The sequence below is a fragment of the Centruroides vittatus genome, unplaced genomic scaffold (assembly GCF_030686945.1).
Source record: "Centruroides vittatus isolate TY-2023 unplaced genomic scaffold, ASM3068694v2 contig_1276, whole genome shotgun sequence".
Classification (NCBI taxonomy): domain Eukaryota; kingdom Metazoa; phylum Arthropoda; class Arachnida; order Scorpiones; family Buthidae; genus Centruroides; species Centruroides vittatus.
In genome coordinates this window covers 211,348-233,828 of record NW_027120815.1, presented here as the reverse complement: position 1 = coordinate 233,828, position 22,481 = coordinate 211,348, and the positions used below count along the sequence as shown (strand labels likewise).

At 34.8% G+C, this 22,481-nt stretch overlaps 1 protein-coding gene across 1 annotated transcript; it reads right to left on the bottom strand.

The window, feature by feature from the left end:
* Window positions 1–2,718: 2,718 nt before the first annotated feature.
* On the bottom strand, window positions 2,719–19,949 carry LOC136989119 (neprilysin-3-like). Its single transcript, XM_067287221.1, has 21 exons — window positions 19,792–19,949; window positions 18,300–18,421; window positions 18,185–18,226; window positions 17,927–18,082; window positions 17,773–17,856; window positions 17,519–17,709; window positions 16,787–16,912; window positions 13,746–13,817; window positions 13,540–13,679; window positions 11,820–11,994; window positions 11,661–11,759; window positions 11,487–11,564; window positions 10,422–10,525; window positions 10,013–10,074; window positions 9,881–9,932; window positions 9,217–9,284; window positions 9,007–9,137; window positions 8,321–8,404; window positions 3,074–3,172; window positions 2,961–3,001; window positions 2,719–2,836 (listed from the first exon to the last, which is right to left on the bottom strand). Exons 1-21 carry the CDS (start codon window positions 19,827–19,829, stop codon window positions 2,725–2,727), a joined length of 2,076 nt encoding a protein of 691 aa, XP_067143322.1. The 5' UTR covers window positions 19,830–19,949; the 3' UTR covers window positions 2,719–2,724.
* Window positions 19,950–22,481: the final 2,532 nt, after the last annotated feature.

Below are 22,481 nucleotides of genomic sequence, written 5' to 3'. Positions count from 1 at the left end.
ACATTCGCCATAGTAAATATAACAAGAAACATAAAAGTGATTAATAATGTAAAAGTAACAATATTGGTTCAACAATTTGATACACGATTATGGTACGTCATGAGAACGCACACTAAGAATTGATTTTTCGAAATTCCTCCCCACGGGGGAAAAATTTTGAAAAATCCCTAGGAATAAGGCTTAACACTTAAGACTTAACACTAGGAACTAACACTAGGAATAAGGACTAACACTTCCATCAACAATGGAAGTGTTACGTAACAATGGAAGTGTTTCGTAACAATGGAAGTGTCAACAATAAAAGTGTTACGTAACAATGGAATTGTCAACAATAAAAGTGTTTAGTAACAATGGAATTGTCAACGCTAAAATTGTTACGTAACGATGGAATTGTTAAGAGAAAGTGACATGCAAGACGCAGATTCAGTTTTTTTCGTTTTTGGGGGAAATCGAACATATTTTTAGACCCATCTAAAAATTCTCTAATTAGTCTGGAAACAGGGGGTTTCAATTCTTGCATTCTGTGAAAACGGGTAAGGTTGACTATAATGTAATAATCTTAATCTTCACTATCGTTAATTTTGCCCGAGCCGGGCCCACTCGCTAGTTCATAGATAAAACACACATTTTCATTGTTGATTTGTTGTCGAATGTAATTTCTGCAGATTGGCACGATATCTTCTATTTTGAAATCTTTTCCAAGTTTATATATTTCCAGACTATTTTCCGTAGATGTTAAATGAAGCTGATGTGTTTTCAAATAGCTATAAAAATTGCAAACATTAATATTTACATTTTTTATTTAATTTGCAGAACTTACTTCATAAACTCTTGAAAAGAGAGCAGCGTGCATTGTAATTGCAACGGTGATGAGGATAAAGAGCAAGAAGCTGTTGATTCGTTCAAATGCTCACAGTTTGTCTGCAAGAGTGATTTAGGTACTGAGTCTTCACAATCTATACACTGGATTTTAAGAAACTCTTCGGAAACATTCGCCATAGTTAAATATAACAATCGCGGAAGCGATTAATAATGTAAAAGTAACAATATTGGTTTAACAATTTAGTAATTTATTAAAACGTTTTGCATTAATATTTTTCTTCGGTGATACGAAACTATCCGACAAATATCCTTTCTTAAGCCACACGACAGATTCCAGTTTTACTTCTTAATAAACAGTTAAAAATTGTTAATGTGATTGTGTTCATATGGTGGCAATTATAAGAGAGGCGAGACTATTAAGAATATTTAAGATTCTAAATTCGGACATTAGCTGTGCAATTGGTGACGAAATACGGATGCTCGGCACCGGAAGCATTCTATTAATAATATATTTACAATGTAAAATTTTTCAAGACATTATTTAAATTCTGTACACTTTACTAGCTGGAATTAAGACTCACTCGCACTTTTAAAAAAGATTTTCAGAAAATATTGGATGGCAATCAGAAAATAAACCTGAAATTTAAGACAAACATCGATTTTGATCTTGGAAACTTCTGAAAAAGAGAGTGGTTGTGTCAATTTTTCTTGGTTTTTAGAGACACAGGCTTTGACTTTTTCGTAAATTATATTTTAAATTCAGTTTTTGTAATTTGTAATCAACCAAGAAAGAAACGAGTACTCAATACACGAATTCTGAATATTATTCCTTTTCGAGAACAAGAAGGTAATGGCAATCAATTGTTATCGCGTGGTATAATCTCAATTAAGATGCAATGTTTTCATTGTAAGGGTTGCTAGGACGGTTAAACGTCCTATTTTTGACAAAAAATTTAGTCAATATAATTAATATATAATGCATAACCTAGACTGGTCAAAGACATCAATATTGACCGGAAATGAACATAGCTCTTAAAATAAAACGTACTTAGAAAAATTGCTAGTCTTACTGGAGGTATACACTTCCAGAAAGCCTTACAATGTTTCTAAGGCATCACACAAATCACCGAAGATTAGGATTCCACTATAAATTCTGAGTAGAACATCGAGGGTTTACCGCTTACATACAATATTTCAACTGGTATAATATGATTGTAAAAAAGTGATTTCTCTGTCTATCAAATTTTTCTGCCCAAAAAATCACATTGAATTAAATATCAATCATTTACAGAAGTAAAACTTATTTATTAAATTATATTTTAGACACACTATAACATAAATACAACACGAATAGTATAGCCCAAACACATTATAAATAAACAACGAAGAAATAAAGTTACTTTTCTTCCTAAGAAACAGCTCCTACGAAAATCCACGGTTATAAACCAGCTCAAAAGGAGGTTACAATCAAAACTAATTGAGAGACCCTGGACTAAAGTATCATTATTATAATTTAAAATTTCAGTGTTTTAATCAATTCTATATATTTTTATATTATAATTCAATTTTTATATTTGCAAATAATTAAATAAAAAAAACTTAAGTTCCAAAGAAAAAAAATCCAGCAACGAGTTGCTTAACCTTCTCGGAAAGAGTTTTAGTTAGTTAATTAGTTTAAAAAAAAGTAGAAATTTATTAATAATAATAAAATAAAATAATAAAACATTTATTCTATTGAATTCATTTAATACCTATGGGAGAGGCCTGATGCCAAATGCAGCTGTGTGTTCATTAAAATAATGAAAATCCTACAATTTTAAATAAACCAAACATTGAAGAAACGAATTAAATTAATTTTTTAATTAATTAATTAGTGATTTCACTGAATTTTTGTTTTTATTTTTAACACACAACGCAAAATGATATTGCATCTTTACTAAAGTTGGAAGCAGATTTTTTCCTACAATTAAAAGCTTCATTGAATTCTTTCACATTTCTATTAGAAATATTGATTCTAAAAAATAAAAATTATAAAACATATTATAAAATAAAATGTAAACGAAATAAAACGACAGTGAATATGTTTATTTGAGATTTAATCTCTAAATTATTAATAAAAAAATTAACCGCAAACTCACCTATATTTGTCGGATGAGTTGTGTCCTCCGGTGCACCATAACTATAAAATATTTAAATATATATATCAAAATATGGAGTCTTTTTTTTAATCTATCAATTTAGTAGAACTTACATTAGTGTAAGATAAAAAGAATAGTTGAGGGATAGTAAAATTTTCTAATCTAGGAAGTGATTGGTCTTCTCCATTTATATTTACCCAACGCTGATAAGCCTGCAATTAATTAATTAGATTTAAAATTAATCACAAAAAATAGTTACTTAGGACTAATGAAAAGACTTATTATACTCCCAGCGTATTTAATTAACCTTTCCAAAATGCATTTTGGCCTTACTGGCCTTTTTCAATTGGATACCATACAAAAAACAGAGTCTATAATGACTATCGCCAACGTTAGATTTAAAGTAATTACAAGTTATTACAAATTATTATTAGGATAGCTTGGTCAGCATTGTATAATATTTGTCTTGTAATTTTGTATGCTGTTTATTTAATTAATGTATTTTATTGTTTTGTTCCCGTGCACAGAGTAAAAAAACCTCTTACTAAATGAACAAATGTACAAGAATTTCTACTGTAACTTGTTGAATGTTGAATGATTGATTAGTTAGCAAGTTACGTCGGCATAAGCTGTGCATTATATTATACAATATCTTCCACGACAAGCGAACTCGACTCGTAATGGAAACTCGGGGGGATGGAGATTATATATATTAATACATTTTTTTTTTTTTTTTTTTTTTTTTAACTCTTTCCGCCCTGTGGGCACTAAGAGGGCCTCTTTTAGTAGGCCCATTATGGGTTCGGCCAGGCCCACAATGGGGCGACCGGGTGGTGAGGGACGGGGCCCGACATATCCGAACGGACCACCCCCCGAAAAATTCCTGGGGATTATTCGACCCGCTCGGATTCGATCCCGGGTCCCCCAGAGCGGTAGGCTGCCACCTTTACCGCTCGGCCATCCGGCCGTCAAATATTAATACATTACATTACAAATGAACTAGTCGTATTATTTATTGATTCCGAGATATAAGGGGAAAATATGTATAGTGAAATGCAGTGGCGTGCCGTCATTGGAAGCGATGGAAGCGCCGATTCCACCTTCCAATGACCTTCCCTTGTATTTTATAAAATATAAATTTTCATATTTTAACGTACTTTTAATTAATTAAAATTAATATTTTATTATAACTGCATTATGTATCTTTTACAAATTTCTATACTACATGTGAAAAAAACGATAAGATTGCTATTGTATATTCGAATAATTCGGTGGAGGAAGGAATGTCGAAACCAGGTGTTTCCAATCAGCCAGATTATATAGGCCATGGCACATGCGGTTTACAGAGCACCAACCTCACCCGGTTTAGCTGGTAGAAGCGACATACGCGTAAGGGTGTGTCCTATGTGGCAGCTTCCAGCGACTGCGGGCGTGAACGCGCTTCCGAGCGGAGCGGACAAACCAGTTCAAGCAAATGTGCGCGTCCGGAGAAGCCGCGTTTAGCGTGTAGCGACCACCAGATGACGCTTCTACACGCGCTTTCAGGAAGCAGCTACCAAGCAAGTTTGATCGCCGCTTCCACTGCTCGCGCTTCCAAAGAAGAAAATGGCTGATTTTGTAGATGAATGAAAACAGAATGACAAATAAATTGTGTATATATGTTGTATGTACTTTAATTAATAATCTTTTACGTAATTTAATAATTTCTGATTTTGTAAATGTAACGTTTTAAAAATAAAACTTTTTTAAACTTATTATTCTGTGAGGATTCTTTATATGTTGTGTATCTAGTTAGTGATAACAATTACCTATTAAATTTATCGTTTTAATGTTCGCCATACTTTCCGTAGCAAGCATTCGACGAAGTCGTCTCGCCGCCAGTTTGTAAACAACACGCATCTACTCCGGACAGAAGTCGCTCGCGAGTTGGACGCGCGTACAAAGATTCTTTCCGCCCACGGTCGCTGGACGCTGCCACGTAGGACGTAGCCTAAAGCGTCCAATTTTATATACCGGACCGGTTCTGAGCTGTTAGCCGCCTGCCTGTCAACTTCCAAGCAGCCAAATTATAGGCATTGGCGCATGCGTTTTACAGAGCACCAACGTCACGGTTTAGCTGGTAGAAGCGACACACGCATAAAGCATCCAATTTTATATCCCGGAGCGGTTCTGGGCTGTTAGCCGCCTGCTAGATATTCGGCCACCCTCGCCCGATTATGTGAATCACGAGCAGACTAGATCAACGGCGGGCAACCCCCGGCCCGCGGGCCAGCTACGGCTCGCGAAAAGTTTCTATCCGGCCCGCGAGATCTATAATAGATTATTAAATTGGAAAAACAACTAATTAATCCAATTATTTTTCCAATTCTTTGTAATTTTCGAAAACGATAAGAGAAATAAATGTAGTAATTAACTTTTTATTTATTTATTTCATATTTGCAGACTAAAAAATTACAAGTCACAAGAAGGCGTCAATTAACTACTACGGCCCGCGGAAAAAACGTAAAATTTATTCTGGCCCATGTTATAAAAAAGTTATAACTTGTTATAACTTAACCCAACCGATAGGAGTTTACTGGCATGTTTTTATGATAGTTCTGTATAGTTGACAGAAGTTAAAAAAAAAAAAAACTCCATTAAAATATTTGATATATTTATTCTGCGTTTATTCTGCTCTCCCATCTTATATTACATACGGATTTCAATGTTAAACCGGTGATATTACGATTTAGTATGTCCCATCTGTAAGGGGATGCAGAAAAAACGTGTACAATTCTAGTACAGTGTTAAAAAATTAACTGTTACTTTGGCAGCATCGTTTACAACCAAATTTAATGAATGAGACATACAATGGTAGAAAAAAAGCTCTAGAATTTATTTTCCTTAAATTTACGATTTATATATCCATTGTCATAAAAATTTGTCTTTCCAATGTTTTCCCAAGACTACAGATATTCAGGTACAAAGTAACTGGTTTCGACTTATTTCTACTTTTATTTATGTCCCCATTCCCTAATCTCTTAATTATTTAACAAGTAGTTAAATAATTAAGAGATTAGGGAATGGGGACATAAATAAAACCCTGCCGAAAGAGCCAGAATTTTATTTAAACAAAAGCTTAACCGAACCAATCACTTGCTCAGTACAGTGGGGAACTGATTTCCGTGTACACCTGGTATTAAAACGAATTAGTCAGAAAACAAATGACCATTAAGTTTAACATATTTAGATTTTTACAGCTATGGTGAGAAACGTTTAAAATTTACAACAGCCCTGTGGCGTCCTTTGAGATATACTAGTAATGCGACAAAAGAGGCATTTGACATTGACCGGTATCGGCACCCACGGGATTTGGCAGCCTACGTGCATGCACGCGCCGCACACCTACCAGGACGTCTCTGATTCCATTCATTAGCCACTCGTAGGGAGCTATTTCACTAAGTGGATTGTTTTAAGATTTAAAAAGTAAAGAATATTTTGTTATTTTTATGTATGTTTCTTCACAAAGTTATATTTAATTATGAGTTTCTTTAAAAGTATATTCATACAATTGAAAAATTTTTTGTACTAGGCATGTATATTCATCCCACATTTTGTTTTACTAAGTAAGTTTTTTTTATAATTTTAATTTTAGCCCTTATATCGTGGCTAGTGATTAAAAAATTTATTTTAAAAAAGTTTTGGCTCAAGACCATATAATGAAAAAGAAAACATTATTAAAAGAGAAAGACCAATGCCTAAATTAAATATAAATACGTCGACAAAAAAATTTCGACATTTTGACGATAAAATTTATGACGAATGACGATTCTTCCGTAAAATTGAAGCAATTTGGAAATCAAAGCGGAATAGAATTTAACATTGGTAGACAATATAAAATAAATATTGAAAATTATAACAAGATAATTACGCATATCTTCCATTCCAAACCTAATAACCGGTGCAAACAATTATATTTCTGGCTAACGTTTTCGGTCCCTCCACTGAGACCTTCCTCAAGCCTATATTACTTCCTACTCGAACAATTCTCTCAAGAATTGTTCGATTTTTTCGATTTAATCGGGAAGCACGTGCATAACGGAAAATTTTAAAGGTTCGATTGTTCGAAAATCGTTTTGGAAAAAGATCGAGTAGGAAGTAATATAGGCTTGAGGAAGGTCTCAGTGGAGGGACCGAAAACGTTAGCCAGAAATATAATTGTTTGCACCGGTTATTAGGTTTGGAATGGAAGATATGCTTATAGTCCGGTGTTTTTAGAGGAGTTTTATATTAAGATAATTACGATTAATAGATATATCTAAATTAATAGATGTTATATGTTTTTTCTCAAAGCAAGAATTGGCATTTAGAGGGCATAGGGAATTTATTGAATCTAATAACGGAAGTAATTATATTGAACTTTCTTACTTATTAAAGTACGTCAGATACGTTGGCCGGATGGTCGAGCGGTCAAGGTAGCAGCCTACCGCTCTGGGGGACCCGGGATCGAATCCGAACGGGTCGAATAATCCCCAGGAATTTTTCGGGGGGTGGTCCGTTCGGATATGTCGGGCCCCGTCCCTCACCACCCGGTCGCCCCATTGTGGGCCTGGCCGAACCCATAATGGGCCTACTAAAAGAGGCCCTCTTAGTGCCCACAGGGCGGAAAGAGTTAAAAAAAAAAGTACGTCAGATAATCTATTAAAAATACATTTAAAGAAGTATACGGTTTTTACTGACTTACCGAACAAACGATTACGAACGAGCCCTGACGCGCAATTAATTGATTGCCCCTGTAAGTCGGCTTCTTACAGAAACACAGCTTCCCTATCATCAAATGTCACGGCACGCCACTGGCCGAATGTAAATTATTTAATTTGATCTTTGCATCTAAATGTTGTTAACACATTTAATGACTTTGTTTCTATCATTTTTAAATATTCTTATAAATATTTGTCTGTAACAAAACAGTACATTCCTTATTTTTTCTTGTTGTCATATTTTTACGCTTTCTGCTCTTTGAGAGGAAAGAGCCCCCATGGATTCCTCTAGGCCAGACATGCCCGGATTAGACTACATTCTCGAAAATTTCTGGGGTATTTCGATCAGACCGGATGAGTTTTCATATTCCCCAGAACGGTGGCTAATACCTTAACTGGTTCGTCATACAATACACATTACAACACGAATGGAATTTAAAACAAACAATATCGTGTATACGTTAGAGGCATGATTGAACCACGAGTTTTCTAGTAATATCAAGATTAATTTTAAAAATGTATATATATCTAACTCTTGTAGTTTTTCAATAATTTAAATGTTAAAATAATCGAAGAATATATTTTTACAATTAATAAATTTAAAACATTCCATATACTTACTCGATAAGCTAATCCGATTGCCATATCATCAGCTGTTACACGATGAAGAATTTCTCCGATGTTACTTAATTCATCAACATTAATCTGAAATGTTAAATGTTATTTTACGTTATTGATATTGCAATTTTTATAACAACAATAATTTTACAATTTAGAAGCAATTTAAACTTATTTTATTTACGTGTAATTTGGAGGGAAAAAAAACGTAAATTATAAGAGGTATAAATTGATGGTGCATGGCCGAGGCGGTTCAAGATGTTATCTTCCGCTCTAGGGGATCCAAGATTGCATCCGAACAAGTAATATCGGGACTTTTTAGGGAATATCTGTCCCAGATATGCCGGAACGGCCGGATGGCCGAGCGGGCAAGATGGCAGCTTACCGCTCTGGAGGACTCGGGATGGAATTCAGACGGATTGAAAAATCATCAGATAGTTTTCGGGGGTGGTCTGATCGAATATGTCGGCCCCCGTCCTCACTATCCGGTCTCCCCCATTTGGACCTGGCCGATCCCATAATGGGTTTGCTAAAGGAGGCCCGCTTGGGTGCCAGAATGTTTCTCACCTTCCGGCCTACTTATTATGGGTCTGGCCGTAATGGATATGGAAACAAAGGTGCTGTTAGTGCCCACAGGGCAGAAAGTCAAACGTAAAAGACAGTTATAAATTGTATACACGTTATTTTACCTCTGCATCATCCATAGAAACATTTAGAGCATTGTATTGTTGTTTGAAACTTTGAATTCTTTTTTCGAATTGTTTTCTATCTTCTTCACCAAACCAATCAGCGACAAATCGGAATTCGTTTCTTTTGCCTTCTAAAAGTACGAATCGGTAATATTCACAGTCAAACTTCGTACAATAAAATAGAACATTTTCGATGTTTGTTCAATTTACCTTTTCCAATCAACGAACGAATTAATTCGCGACTAATTAAAGTTCCGATTAACGCAAAATTCAAGTAACTATAACAAGTATTTATAATCAATATAAAGAAGCAAAAGTACTGTATATATATATATATATATATATATATACAGGAGGGATGCAAACGTAGGTATACAGTTTAGCAGCGCCGGATCCAATAGGTGCGAGGCCCGATTGAATTTTTTTTTTTTTTTTTGCGGGGCCCCTCAAACTTTAAATAACAAAATTAATTAACTGTTAATTTACATATTGAAATATGTTGTTTTATTTTTAATAATAATATACCTAGATATTTATTTTTGTAATATGTACTATTTTTAAATATATAAATTTTGACGTGATGCGGGGCCCCTTCCAGCGCGGGGCCCTATAGGCACCAATCGCTCCAATCGCCTAAAATCCGGCCCTGCAGTTTAGAATCTGAGAAATACAAATGTTTGGTGTTCATTATTATTATATTATTACTTTTATTATCTTTTATTAGTTCGTATTCCGTATTTGTGATTTAATTTGTACATAAAAATAAATGTTTTTTTTCCTATTTTCTCCCTGTTTTTTTTCTCATAATAACAACTGTATACCTACTTTTGCATCCCCCCGTATATAAAAAAAAAGAATGTATTTTGTAAATAACCTGGGTGCATCAATGTCAAAGAATGGCTTTTGTATCACGGTTTCGGGAATAACTAAATTTAAAAAATGATAAATTGTAAAATATTCTATTAAAATCCTTTTAAAAATTGATTAAGAAAACGAAAAATGTTACCGATGACGTTGCTACTTTCTACGTTGTAAATACGTGCATTTGTAATAGAATAATGAGGCCAACTAAATATTTAAAAATATAACCATTTTATAAGATATTTACACGTGTAAAAAGTATGTAAATCAATACAGCAGAAGTCCGTTAATCCAGCACTTATAATACCAGAGTGGTGCCGGATTAACAGGCGTTTTGGCTTATTTTCTCGAAATTCGATAAGTTACGCACGATCCAAACACGTTGCAGACATTACTGCGCATTCTATATCAATCAACTCTACTGTATGGTTCTGATTTGTGTGCCCACGTGCTTTAATCAATGCAGTGCACAACTACTGTGTTAATCCCATGCCAGATCAACAAACTCCTACTGTATATAAATATATATTATTTATTATAAAATTGAATATAACCTTATTCCGTTAACGGGAATGGTAATTTGAGCATATTTGTTTAAGTTTGGAATATAAGAAAGGTATAAAGTCGTTTGCATCCAATCGTCTGTCGGATCTGGTACCTGGGAATAAATATAATTTTTCATGAGATGTAAAGTTTTAATGTATATTTTTATTGATTTAGTTATAAAAATTTATAATAAATATGAGAAAATCTTTTTGGGATTTGAGATTGATCGAATAAGAAACGCAATACATTGGAGATCTGTCTAAGGGGCGTTTTTCTGTGGATTTTCTACCGAGGCATCTCCTGATATGTCAGGTCTCGTCTTACATCATCCGACCGCCCCAATTGGGAGCCATACTGAGCCCACAGTGAAAATGACAAAAAGGGCTTTCTTACTATCCACAGTGTGGAAAGATTCAAAACATGAAGAAAAGATCTTACGTGCCGAAATGTACGAAATACTGTACTTTGAATAAAATAATATAGTACTTACAGTTCTTAGATACATCGTTTTGTCAAAATCACATATACTGTTACATCAATTTGACGTTATTTTACACATTACCATTACAAAAACAAAAATACTATATATAAGAATAATAGCGAGGTTGAAGCCGAAGTTTTAAACGCGAAAACGTGTACGTCGGACGTTCGGCGCCGCTTTCCTGTAAGCCTAGAAGTTTGGCAATGGCGTTTGGAAAGTCAGTGAAATTATGCACGATATTCCAAAGGCCATTGCCGAACTTCTAGGCTTGCAGGAAAGCGGCGCCGAACGTCCGACGTACACGTTTTCGCGTTGAAAACTTCGGCCTCAACCTCGTAGTGTCAAATTTATATGAAAATGTTATTCTAAAAAAACGACTTCATCTCCCATCAGAAGTGAATTTTCTTTGCCAGAAATTTCAGGCCAAACAAGAAATGGACTGGATATGATTGGACTGGATTTTATATCAAGTCCAACAAGATTTCTTGTTTATTACTCCTATGAAATTTCATAATGATGTACAGTACTTTCTCTAAGATTAAAAATAATTAATTTATTTATTAAAAATTAATTAATGTTAATTAACACTTACGTATTTATAATAATCATTTACGTAATCGATGTCTTTTATTTTTGTATCATAACCATACAAAAATTGCATATTTTCAAGCTACGAAAAAAATCAATATTTTAAAATTGCAAAGACTGTAGAAATATAATACGTATAAATGTATATAGAATGTTTAGATTAACAATACATAAATACCTTCTTAATTAAAGATTTACGCTTGGATGAATCAATCCACGATGATTGATTTAAAAATATTTCAAATTCGTGTGTAATAAATTCCATCATATATTTAATCTAGAGACGAGAAGAGACTTCAAGTAGTGTTTAGAATTGAATAAAATTCAAATTACTTACCATATAAGTTAAATCCGTGTGTTTCTTTATAAATAAATGATCTACATAAAACGGCATTAAATCTTTCAACACCGTAATGCACTTATCAGGTTGGGAAACATTATTAATTCTGTATTTGGTCATGTAATTCCCGAAGTAAGTAATAGCTTGAAAAACAACATAATTTGCTAGAGTTCTACGTGAAAAATATAATATATTACTGATTAAAGTCATTGAAAACGTAATCGGTTAATGTAACCCTTGGTGCCAAGATGGCGGCTCCTCTCTGATTTCAGCAAGGAAACAGTGGGACGCACGTTCTAACCTAACCTAACCTATTCTAATAAATTACCATAATTATTAGCAACCAATTTATTAGAATAGGTTAGGTTAGGTTAGAACGTGCGTCCCACTGTTTCCTTGCTGAAATCAGAGAGGAGCCGCCATCTTGGCACCAAGAGTTACATTAACCACGTAATCTGTAGTATAATTTTAAAAAACGTATAAGTAAAATTCATTAAATTTAATTTTAAAAAACTTAGCATTTCGTAATAATTTTCACGTCTTTATCATTCAGATTCTTGAAATTCATTTAGTGGCTTAGCAATGGCCTAATATCAGGATTAAGCTACTAATCAATGGTATTGGAAAATTGATCCCGGTTGTATCTGGCCACGTGGAGTTTCCGGGTTTTGTTCGCGTGTCTAACACCTAAATAAGGAAAGTTTCTCGTAGAAAATCCTCCAGGGAGATCGCCAATGCCTTATAACATCAATTACTGCTTATTGAAAAATAAATTAGGTCTGTAAATTTTAGTCGAACTTCATGTGGTAACTAGAAATTCCTCGGTCATGCACGACGGAATACTTTTTGTGAGAAAGTAGAGATTGAAGAATTGAGACAAGTGGATATTTCAAAAAAATTTGCTAATATTTCTACAAATTAAGTGGTTTATGCTATCTGTTGTAACGTAGAGTTGTTTGTTTTGTTATGTACGGCAATGCAACACTTGAGCAATCTGCCTAGCGGGGAGGTCTTTTAAGGGTAACTGGCCACTATTCAGGCATTACAGACGTGGAGAAAAACCGTCCTGGCCCACGACCGAACTACCAGTGTTCAGGGAACGAAACCGCTTGGCCACTGGTGGGCCTGGAACGTAAAGAGCAACAAAACAAAATTTTAGCTTGAGTGGACAAAAATAATACGAGTAATAAGGAATTCGCACACACAAACACACACAGACAACGGCTATTATATTAGTAATACCTAAATATACACTCGCAATTAATTGATTCTAAACATTAAATAAATGCTGATAGTTATATCAAGAGATGTTTATAAAGTTATATAATAGTTCAAACTTAAGAAATTTATTTTAAGAAAATTCTCAAAAGAAACAAGACATTAAAAATGTCTTCATCTTGACGTGTGTAGAAAGAACACGATGAAGACACTTTCAAAAATCATTAGTTAATTCCCAATATTTTAGGGGTTTTAATTAACGTTTACAGCCACATCAGTAAATTTTGAATTATTTAATGCATAATTTCAATTGATCCCAATCTTTACAACTTTAAAATCGTAACTAATTATGAACCGTATATGATAAACGTTAGGCTAATTATTCTATTCTACGAATATTAGCTGCAACTTGAAGAAATTGTACTCGCGCCGAGTGAAATATTCTTTTTCTAAAATTATTATATATTATTCAATAATATTATAATTCATTTAACTTAACCTTTCGCTAATGTGTTTTCTATTTATGGTCAAGATAAGATTTTTAAAATAATTGACGTTGTACACTGCTATGGCGTCACTCTCAGTAACAGTCTTGTTGGCATCTTCTAACACCATATTAAAAAAGTCGATCCATTTGTCCTTCGTTAAAATGAAATTTCCAATAAGTGAATCATTTAACATTTATTATAATTGTAATTAACTTACAAATGTAGTTCTTTTGCCGAATTCTTTAATAGTCATTATTTCTAGTGAATCGTTAGGATCTGTTTCGTCTTCCTGTAAAACAATTAACAGAAAATTAAAATTGATTATAGTTTCTTCATTTAATTACTTCTTCCTTGTATTAAAGAATGATAGCTTTTTACATTTTTTAAAATAGTTGGGCATAGTCTAAAATTTCTCAAATAAGCTCGAATTTTCTTAATACAGATCAATTTTCGTTCCTGATGGAACTGATCCTCTACAAAGTCTCAAAGATAATCCTAAATTATAATAAGTAGATTCCGCCCTGTGGGCACTAAGAGGGCCTCTTTTAGAAAGGCCATTATAGATTAAGCCAGGCCCACAATGGGGCGACCGGGTGGTGAGGGACGGGGCCCGACATATCCGAACGGACCACCCCCGAAAAATTCCTGGGGATTATTTGACCCGTTCGGATTCGATCCCGGGTCCCCCAGAGCGGTAGGCTGCCACCTTTACCGCTCGGCCATCCGGCCGTCGTAGTCAAGACTCTAGCCAGATGCCTCTCGTAGAGCTCCCTTGCGTTAGTCTTTCGGTTCTGTTTGTGCGCAGACGTGAGGCGATGTCCAGATGCTTTTTTCTTGGTAGCTGCTTGCAAATCTTTATGTATAATGGTTTTAACTGAACTGAGATGTACCCAGACATTTTTGCTATGGTCCTCTAACTAGGTGAATTTTCTTTTCTACTTAATTTCCTTAACTTTATCTTATCCTTACTCCGAGATTTGCGAGGCCATGGAAATATTGGGTGTAACTCAAGAAGCATTTGCTTGTTGCTTTTTCGTTTTGTTACTAAGAACTCTAATAACTGTAGACTGGGAAAATTCAATTCCATTTTTCTCGAGGGCTTTTACAACAGTGCGGGATAAAAGACCTTCGGAAAGAAGCTTGATGCACACGTCAAATTCGCTCGCAACTGCTGCCTCCATTTTAAAAAAAATAGAACTGAAACGTTCTTAGAATGTAAAGAAAAGCAACACCTACCGGTTTTCAAAATTTTATTTATATTCGACAAGTAGAACGAAAGATATCTGATCGTAAATTTGAATCATAATTAGCAAATCACCCTCTGTAAGTTGCCGACATTTAGGGGCAATAAGTTAATTGCGCGTCAGGAAAAGCCTAGGGACTGATCGTATGTTGGTGAGGTGGCAGAGGCAAAGATGACAAGTGTCTTACAATAACCGTTTATTTTAACATTAAAGCAAACTTACAAAAGAATGATATGCGATGCGATCTTAGATCGTCTGCGGCGGAAGGAGCTCCGGATGACGGCGATCGGAGGTGGGATGTCGAAGTCGTCGGTGGAGCCCCGGAGCAATCAGGCAGAAAAGTCCGAGGGGTCGGTGACGGACGTCGGCGTAGGGAGTAGGGGGCTGATTAAAGTTCCGTCGTTCACTTCCTAGTACTGTGTCTGTAACGGCCGGATGGCCGAGCGGTAAAGGTAGCAGCCTACCGCTCTGGGGGACCCGGGATCGAATCCGAACGGGTCGAATAATCCCCAGGAATTTTTCGGGGGGGGGGGTCCGTTCGGATATGTCGGGCCCCGTCCCTCACCACCCGGTCGCCCCATTGTGGGCCTTTTTTTTTTTTTTTTTTTTTTTTTTAAACTCTTTCCGCCCTGTGGGCACTAAGAGGGCCTTTTTTAGTAGGCCCATTATGGGTTCGGCCAGGCTCACAATGGGGCGACCGGGTGGTGAGGGACGGGGCCCGACATATTCGAACGGACCACCCCCCGAAAAATTCCTGGGGATTATTCGACCCGTTCGGATTCGATCCCGGGTCCCCCAGAGCGGTAGTCTGCCACCTTTACCGCTCGGCCATCCGGCCGTCCCCATTGTGGGCCTGGCCGAACCCATAATGGGCCTACTAAAAGAGGCCTTCTTAGTGCCCACAGGGCGGAAAGAGTTAAAAAAAAAAGTACTGTGTCTGTGTCTTCCGACTTTGATTCGGGGGTTTTTATACGATTTTCCCTCGAATCTTCCCCTCTTGATTGGTCTTGGGTCCAAATAAAGAAAAAATATATTTCTCTTACAGACAATACATATAAAATGTGTCTTTTTATCCAGACGTCCTTTCTCACGCAGTTGAGGGATAAGACAATTCCACGGCGGAGTCGACCTTTTATTTGAGGCTTCTCGTCCGCCTCACAATGTAAAATAGTCCAATATTTCCCTCTAGCGGTAGCAGCACAATTTAAAAAATAATTTACAATCTTTAAAATAAGCCAGGACGATTTAAAGATTGTAAATTATTTTTTAAATTGTGCTGCTACCGCTAGAGGGAAATATTGGACTATTTTACATTGTGAGGCGGACGAGAAGCCTCAAATAAAAGGTCGACTCCGCCGTGGAATTGTCTTATCCCTCAACTGCGTGAGAAAGGACGTCTGGATAAAAAAGACACATTTTACATGTATTGTCTGTAAGAGAAATATATATTTTTCTTTATTTGTACTTAATCGTCCTGGCTTATTTTTAAAGGTCTTGGGTCCCTTTCCCCTTTTCCCGATTGGTCAGTCTATCGTTTCTAAGCAAGACGAAAACCAAGTTCGGCCGGGGACGGCCCCCGAACGCTGACAGCTACCCTCATAATTTACACCGTTTGCCCCCCTCTCTTGGACATCTGACTACACTGATCAGCCAGATGTTCTGTGTCCGCCCCCCCCTTCTCGAGACTGTCCCGGGCTCACATGATCTAACAGGTGTCCTTGACCATAAGTCTCTCCTTCCCGTTGTTTTTTCTTTGATTGTGTACATCCCGACTCTTATATACGAGCACCCTGCCACAGCCCTTCTCTCACTTGTTGGACGTTTCCCCCGTCGTCTATCACCGTGTGGCGTTTGTTTTAGCACAAGTGCTTCACTTCGGTCGAGTTTACCGCCCGACACGTGCTCTAGGTCCGGTGGAACTTCCGAAATTCCCCGACATGACGCGATTTTAGGATCTTCACACTCTATATATGCCATCGAAATTAAATAATGTAAAAGTGTAATTTACACTCACAAAATTTCTTGCTTCGTGCAACTGTTCTAATTCTTCGATTTCAAAAGCGGTGAGATAAGCGGAAGGATATGATGTCAAACCTATTATCGTTTGATTTGTGACGTCATCTGACGGAACACGTTTAATCTGTAAGCACATTATTATTTACAAGAAATTACTGAAAAAGTTTACTGTCAAAATCCAATTTTTTAAGCGTAGTTTTTTCAGGGGCGGCCCTACTTAAAAGCAAAAAAGGAAAAAAAAGGCGGCACTTAGGACCTCCCGATTATAAGGGCCTGCAAATATTACAGTATATTTTAGAGAAATTAGTAATTATTGAAAATATAATTATATTTGTATCTGTTTCATTTGCATAAGAATCGTTTTCAAAGTTAAAATTAATTTTGTTACAGTGGATTTTTCCTATGTGATAAATTTAGAGCTGTTAAAAGAAGAAACAAGTTTTGTAGAAGAATTTCTATACCTATTCAATTATCCAATTCATTGTAAAATGTTTTTATTACTTCATTATGTATTTTACTAGTTTTTGTTTCTATATTAAAAATGTTTATACAATAGTATTGTACACCTAAATAAACGCATGCTATACCTCCATCTGTCTTTAATAGAAATAAATTTTACCTAGGGCCTCGCAAATACTAGGGCCGCCTCTGAGTCTTATTCAAATATCGTCTTAAGTATTTTAAATAATATAATTGAAACTAATTAATTAATTCATATGTTAATTGTAACCATTAATATATTTTCAGCTTTATTTTTGCTGTTTAAAGTTACTCCCACTTCAAAAAGGCCATGTTTGGATATCTTAGTTACTGATGCCACGGTACTGAATAGAAATCCGGTTTCCTTCCAATTTCTCATTATGGGCCATCCCCCAAATTCCTTTATCATGTAAAATACCATATTTTTCTCATTTCTTTTATCTGAAAATAAACTTTAATCTATCTAAATTTATTGTAACTTAAGTTAGAAGTCATTAAACTTACATGGATAAAGACAGAATTGATAATAATTTAAGGCCTTTCGAGAAATTGGTGCTGTCAAATTCATTATTTTTTTATTAAATATGTCTGAAAGAGAAAATTGTAATGTGCTTTAAAGATTTAATTTTTTAAATGTAAATTAAGATAATAAATTTACTTATTAAAACATTATCTATTTTTCGCTGTTTTTCTATTATCTTATTGAAAATTATTCCTTGTTTCCATGAATTTTTCTGTTTTTGACCACAAACAAAGGAATAAAAGTCTTCACACGGGTCAACTGATTCGTCAATCCAAAGCAAAATGTCAATTGCTGTTGATTTCAATTAAGTTTTAAAATGTTTTGAATTTAGAAACGTCATCAAAATTTTAATGTTAATTAATTAAATTATTTGCATTATTTTTTGATACAAACCAGCGTCCACGCAAGAAGCAGAAATACATGGTAATGAGGAACCTGTAATTAAAATTAAAGTAATTAGATTAATTTTTTGTGTTATTATTTCAATAGAAATTCATTACATATTTACTCTTTGTTTTCTGATAAATCATAAATGATCCGAAGACGAATATAATGATGATAAGCACTAAAATACAATACATAAATATACGAAAACTCATTCCTTCAGTGTAAATTTGTGTTCCTTTCACTCTGAAGAAATTAAATATAAATACATATATTATGAGCTTAATAGAAAGATTATATAAATAAGCACGTCACACACACACGCACACACTTTTATATAACGGCCGCTGGTGGGAATTAAGAGAATATATTATATTCTCTTAATTCCCACCAGCGGCCGTTCACGTCTTACCAATGGGCTGGCGAAGTGGAGTTTTCAGGGTTTTCTTCACTCGTGTAACACTTAAATAGGAGCCAATTACTCATAGAAAGTTCTCCGGGCAGACACCCCTCCTACTCGGGGTTTTTGTATTGATGAAACGAGGGAACACGTGGGCAAGACCACGTGTTCCCTCGTTTCATCAATACAAAAACCCCGGGTTCGCATTCGGGTCAGTAACTTTACGAAATTTTCATGAATAGTTTATGCAGGTTCCCTTATGGGCCTAACCGTGGCCTCAAAGAACACGAGAAAAAGCTAATCTTAGTGTTTGCCGAGTGGAAAGACTTACAAAACGAAATTCCTACAATTTGTTCTACATTGAGAATGAAGTTCATACTTTGTGTATCACTCTTCCATAGTTAGGCAGCAAAATTGATTTAAAGAACTCGAGTATACATTTACTAGGCACTTTAATGGATCCTTAAATTTTAATTAAAGTTTAATAAGAGTAATACGACACGTTTAGGATACTTAAATTGCTGGTCAGTACCAGTGTAATAATTTTTAATTTGCGAAGATAATTGCCCGTATCTCTCAATTCGAATTTTTAAATCACTCATACAAAGAAAATACCAGTAAAAAAGAGTGGCCTCTGTGTTTTATATAAACTGGTATTTAATTTTTTTTCGTATTTATTTAAATAGAAAAGGAAAAGTTCTAAAAGAGCCAGTTCTGATAGAATTCCATTCCCATTCGCAGTATAGAATTGCAGTAGATTGTGTGTGGGTTTTCAGCTGTGAATGGACTTCGATTTTAAGCTTGTAGAGAGTGTAACGTACGATAAATTGGGCCGAGAGGGCAAAGGTCCAATTTATTATAACTCTGCGAGACTCGAGATCGAACAGGACGAGCAATTCTCCAGGAATTTTTCGGGTCTTTCATCACCCGGCCGTCTCATTTTGGGCTTGGCAAAAAAGGCCCTCTTAGTTGCCTTCTGAGGAAAGAATTTAAAATGTAAATACAGTGTATACATATACAATATAGGCCTATAATCAATTCAATTTTTTCTCATTCCTACAACAAAAGAGATGAGGTTCTAAATTGATATTAAAGTTTATCTCTTTGAGATATCAAGGTTTATCTCTTTGAATTTTTTCTTTAAAGGTGTGGCCTAGTTCCATTAAGAAAATCGAAACTTATAAGCAAACACAATATATACAATACTTAAAATTACCTTAAGTTACGTAATTCATCTCTAACAAATGTATTCATTTTTAAAAATAATTCCTTATTCAGCTTCTTAATTAGTTTTCAAATTTTCTATAAATTTACGTTAAAATCGAAAGAATAATCAATTTGTCGAATGAAATAAATTCGAAAACTATTCGATGACGAATATGCTCTATTTAACCTTTAAATATATTCTTCAATATATTTATTTTGTTTGTACAAAATGAAGAAATAATTTTTAACGATACGATAGCCTCGATTATTATTATAAAAATTTTCGTTAGGCTTAAAATCGACGAAAATTCAACACGAAGCGACACGCAACGGAGAAAAATTTGAACATCGGACAGGTTAATATATTTTTTCGTACATAATCGGTAATCGGAACAAATCACTAATCTGAACAACCCCAGTCCCCAATTGATTCCGATTAACGACTCTCTACTGTATTAAATTTTGGTAGTTAAGGTCGAAGGGCGGGAAGATAAAGGAAGTCGTGTGTCACATCTAGAGTAGGATCGGACTTAATGACGCTTTTACTCGTTATTAGCATTTATAATTTTTTAAAATAAAACCTATTCCTTCTCTCAAAATTAATCCTTCTGCCATTTTAATCGGAAATTTTCAACTAAAAGCACAGCTTTTAGTCGAATATTTCAAAGGTGAACAAAATCGTGGCTTCCAGGCACACTAACAGAAAAAGAAAACGCGAATGTTTTGCATTTCTCGACGTTTCCAGGTCCACTGAATCCAAATTAGTAAAAATTTTAAGTTAATAATTTTGACCGGTCGCCATAGTTTCCTTCTGTTATGTATAACAGAGCAGGGAAATTAAAACTCGATAGTATATAAAAAATGTAAAAACTGCTGAAAAATGCCACGATAAATACGGTCAAACCTCGGGTTACGAACGCCCGTTTATGAACAATTCGGTTTACAACAAAATTTTGAACGCCATATTCGTTCCGGTCGCCGTACAATAACTCGGTTTCCGGTCAGTTAAAATTTGTTAAAACATCACTCGGGTCATTTTTTATTGTATTTATACTCATCTGCAGACTCCTGGTTGGAATATTGAGAAAGGATAGAGACTTTAAACCAACCCAAAATTTTTTGCATGGTCATAATTATTTGAATAAGTAAATTAATCCTTGGAGCTTTATAATCTTTTTTATTTATGTTTTCAGAGGTCTGAAAGATAACAGTTCAGAGCTGAACAAGATTTCATCATGCTAACAGTAACAACATAGCATAAAGTAAACAATACTTACTATGATCTGCTTCTTCCAACATGGCTCCTAGTTGGTGCCAGCATTACAATTCTAATGTTAATTAGGAAGTTACATGATACCTAAGTATTGGAGTGGATAAGTTATGTAGTAGTCAAATTAGGCAATCGTCTTAAGGCTTTATGCTCCTTCCTGACGCCAATTACCGTCAAATATACACGTCAAATGAAACCCAATATCATAAGCAAATGCACCAACAACTGCCGTAAATGGTCGGGTTAAATTTTGGATATATGATTATAGATTAGAAATAAAATTGGCACTATAGTTAGGCATTAGGCACTACCTCTTATTAAAATTAATAATTATAATATTTAATTAATTAATTTAGATTAAACTGGAAGAAAAGAATTGGCTCGAAGCGGGACTCGAACCCACAAGTCCCGGTTACCGTTCGGACGCGTTGCCAATTACACTACCCCGATAATAACCGTCAACGGTTATCTTACTTGTTAGACTTATATATGCTGGAAGAGGAAAGCGGACCTTCGGTATCATATATCCAAAATTTAGCCTGATCATTTACGGCAGTCGTTCGTGTATTTGCCAATTACAATATTGAGATTTTTAGTGATCTAGTTACGATATAAGTATATGTTAATGTACTGTACATAAGACTTTAAAATAAACTTTTTCGGGTCCTACTTAATAGAAGAATCCAAAAAGAAATTTATTGGGTTCTACTACTAAGTAATTTTTGTGTGTAGAAGACAGTTTCCACCAAATGTTTCCCACCAGCCTGGCAGCATAGACATACACTTTTCACAAAATTGCTTATGATACTGTTGCATAATTCCACCAATAATGTATCCACTATCTATCAAGGTAAGAAATTGTTTTGTGGGTTGTTGGCACTGATAAGAGATTTGACAAACCCCACAGGAAAAATCATAGGGTGTCGAATTGCATGACTTCAATGGCCAGTTCTGATTGACACTGCATTAGATGGCAAAGCCTGGAAATCACTTTAGAAAAAGTAGTCCAATCACTGTCAATGGGTACATCCTTTATATATATATTATATTTGTAATATAAATAAGCTTATCAAGGGGACTCATCTTTTTTATTCCTATTTAATTCCTTAGAAACTTATGTAATAAAGTTAATGCAGTGAATAGAAGATGGCTTTTGCAAAATATCTGTTTATTTAATTTTCATTTTTTACAATATTATGTAAGAAAAAAGTTTAATTTACATCCTTAAAAACTGCATTTGATGATTATAATGGAATGATGCACTACCTAATTCAGTATTATTATAAGTATCTTAAGTTATAAATACAGAGTGAGCCAAAAGCACCTTGAGAGAAAATATTTACACATTTAACCACATAGAATGTGACCCTGATGAAACATAATAATTGCAAGACTTCCTATTTATGGTAGGACTAATTTATAGAATTGTC

Coding starts and splice junctions, on each gene's coding strand:
- LOC136989119 (XM_067287221.1), bottom strand. CDS start 19,829: ATGAATACATTTGTTAGAGATGAATTACGTAACTTAAG. Junction 18,227..18,299: donor GATTTATCAGAAAACAAAGA/GTAAATATGTAA, acceptor TTTTAATTACAG/GTTCCTCATTACCATGTATT. Junction 10,075..10,421: donor ATTCCCGTTAACGGAATAAG/GTTATATTCAAT, acceptor TTAAATATTTAG/TTGGCCTCATTATTCTATTA.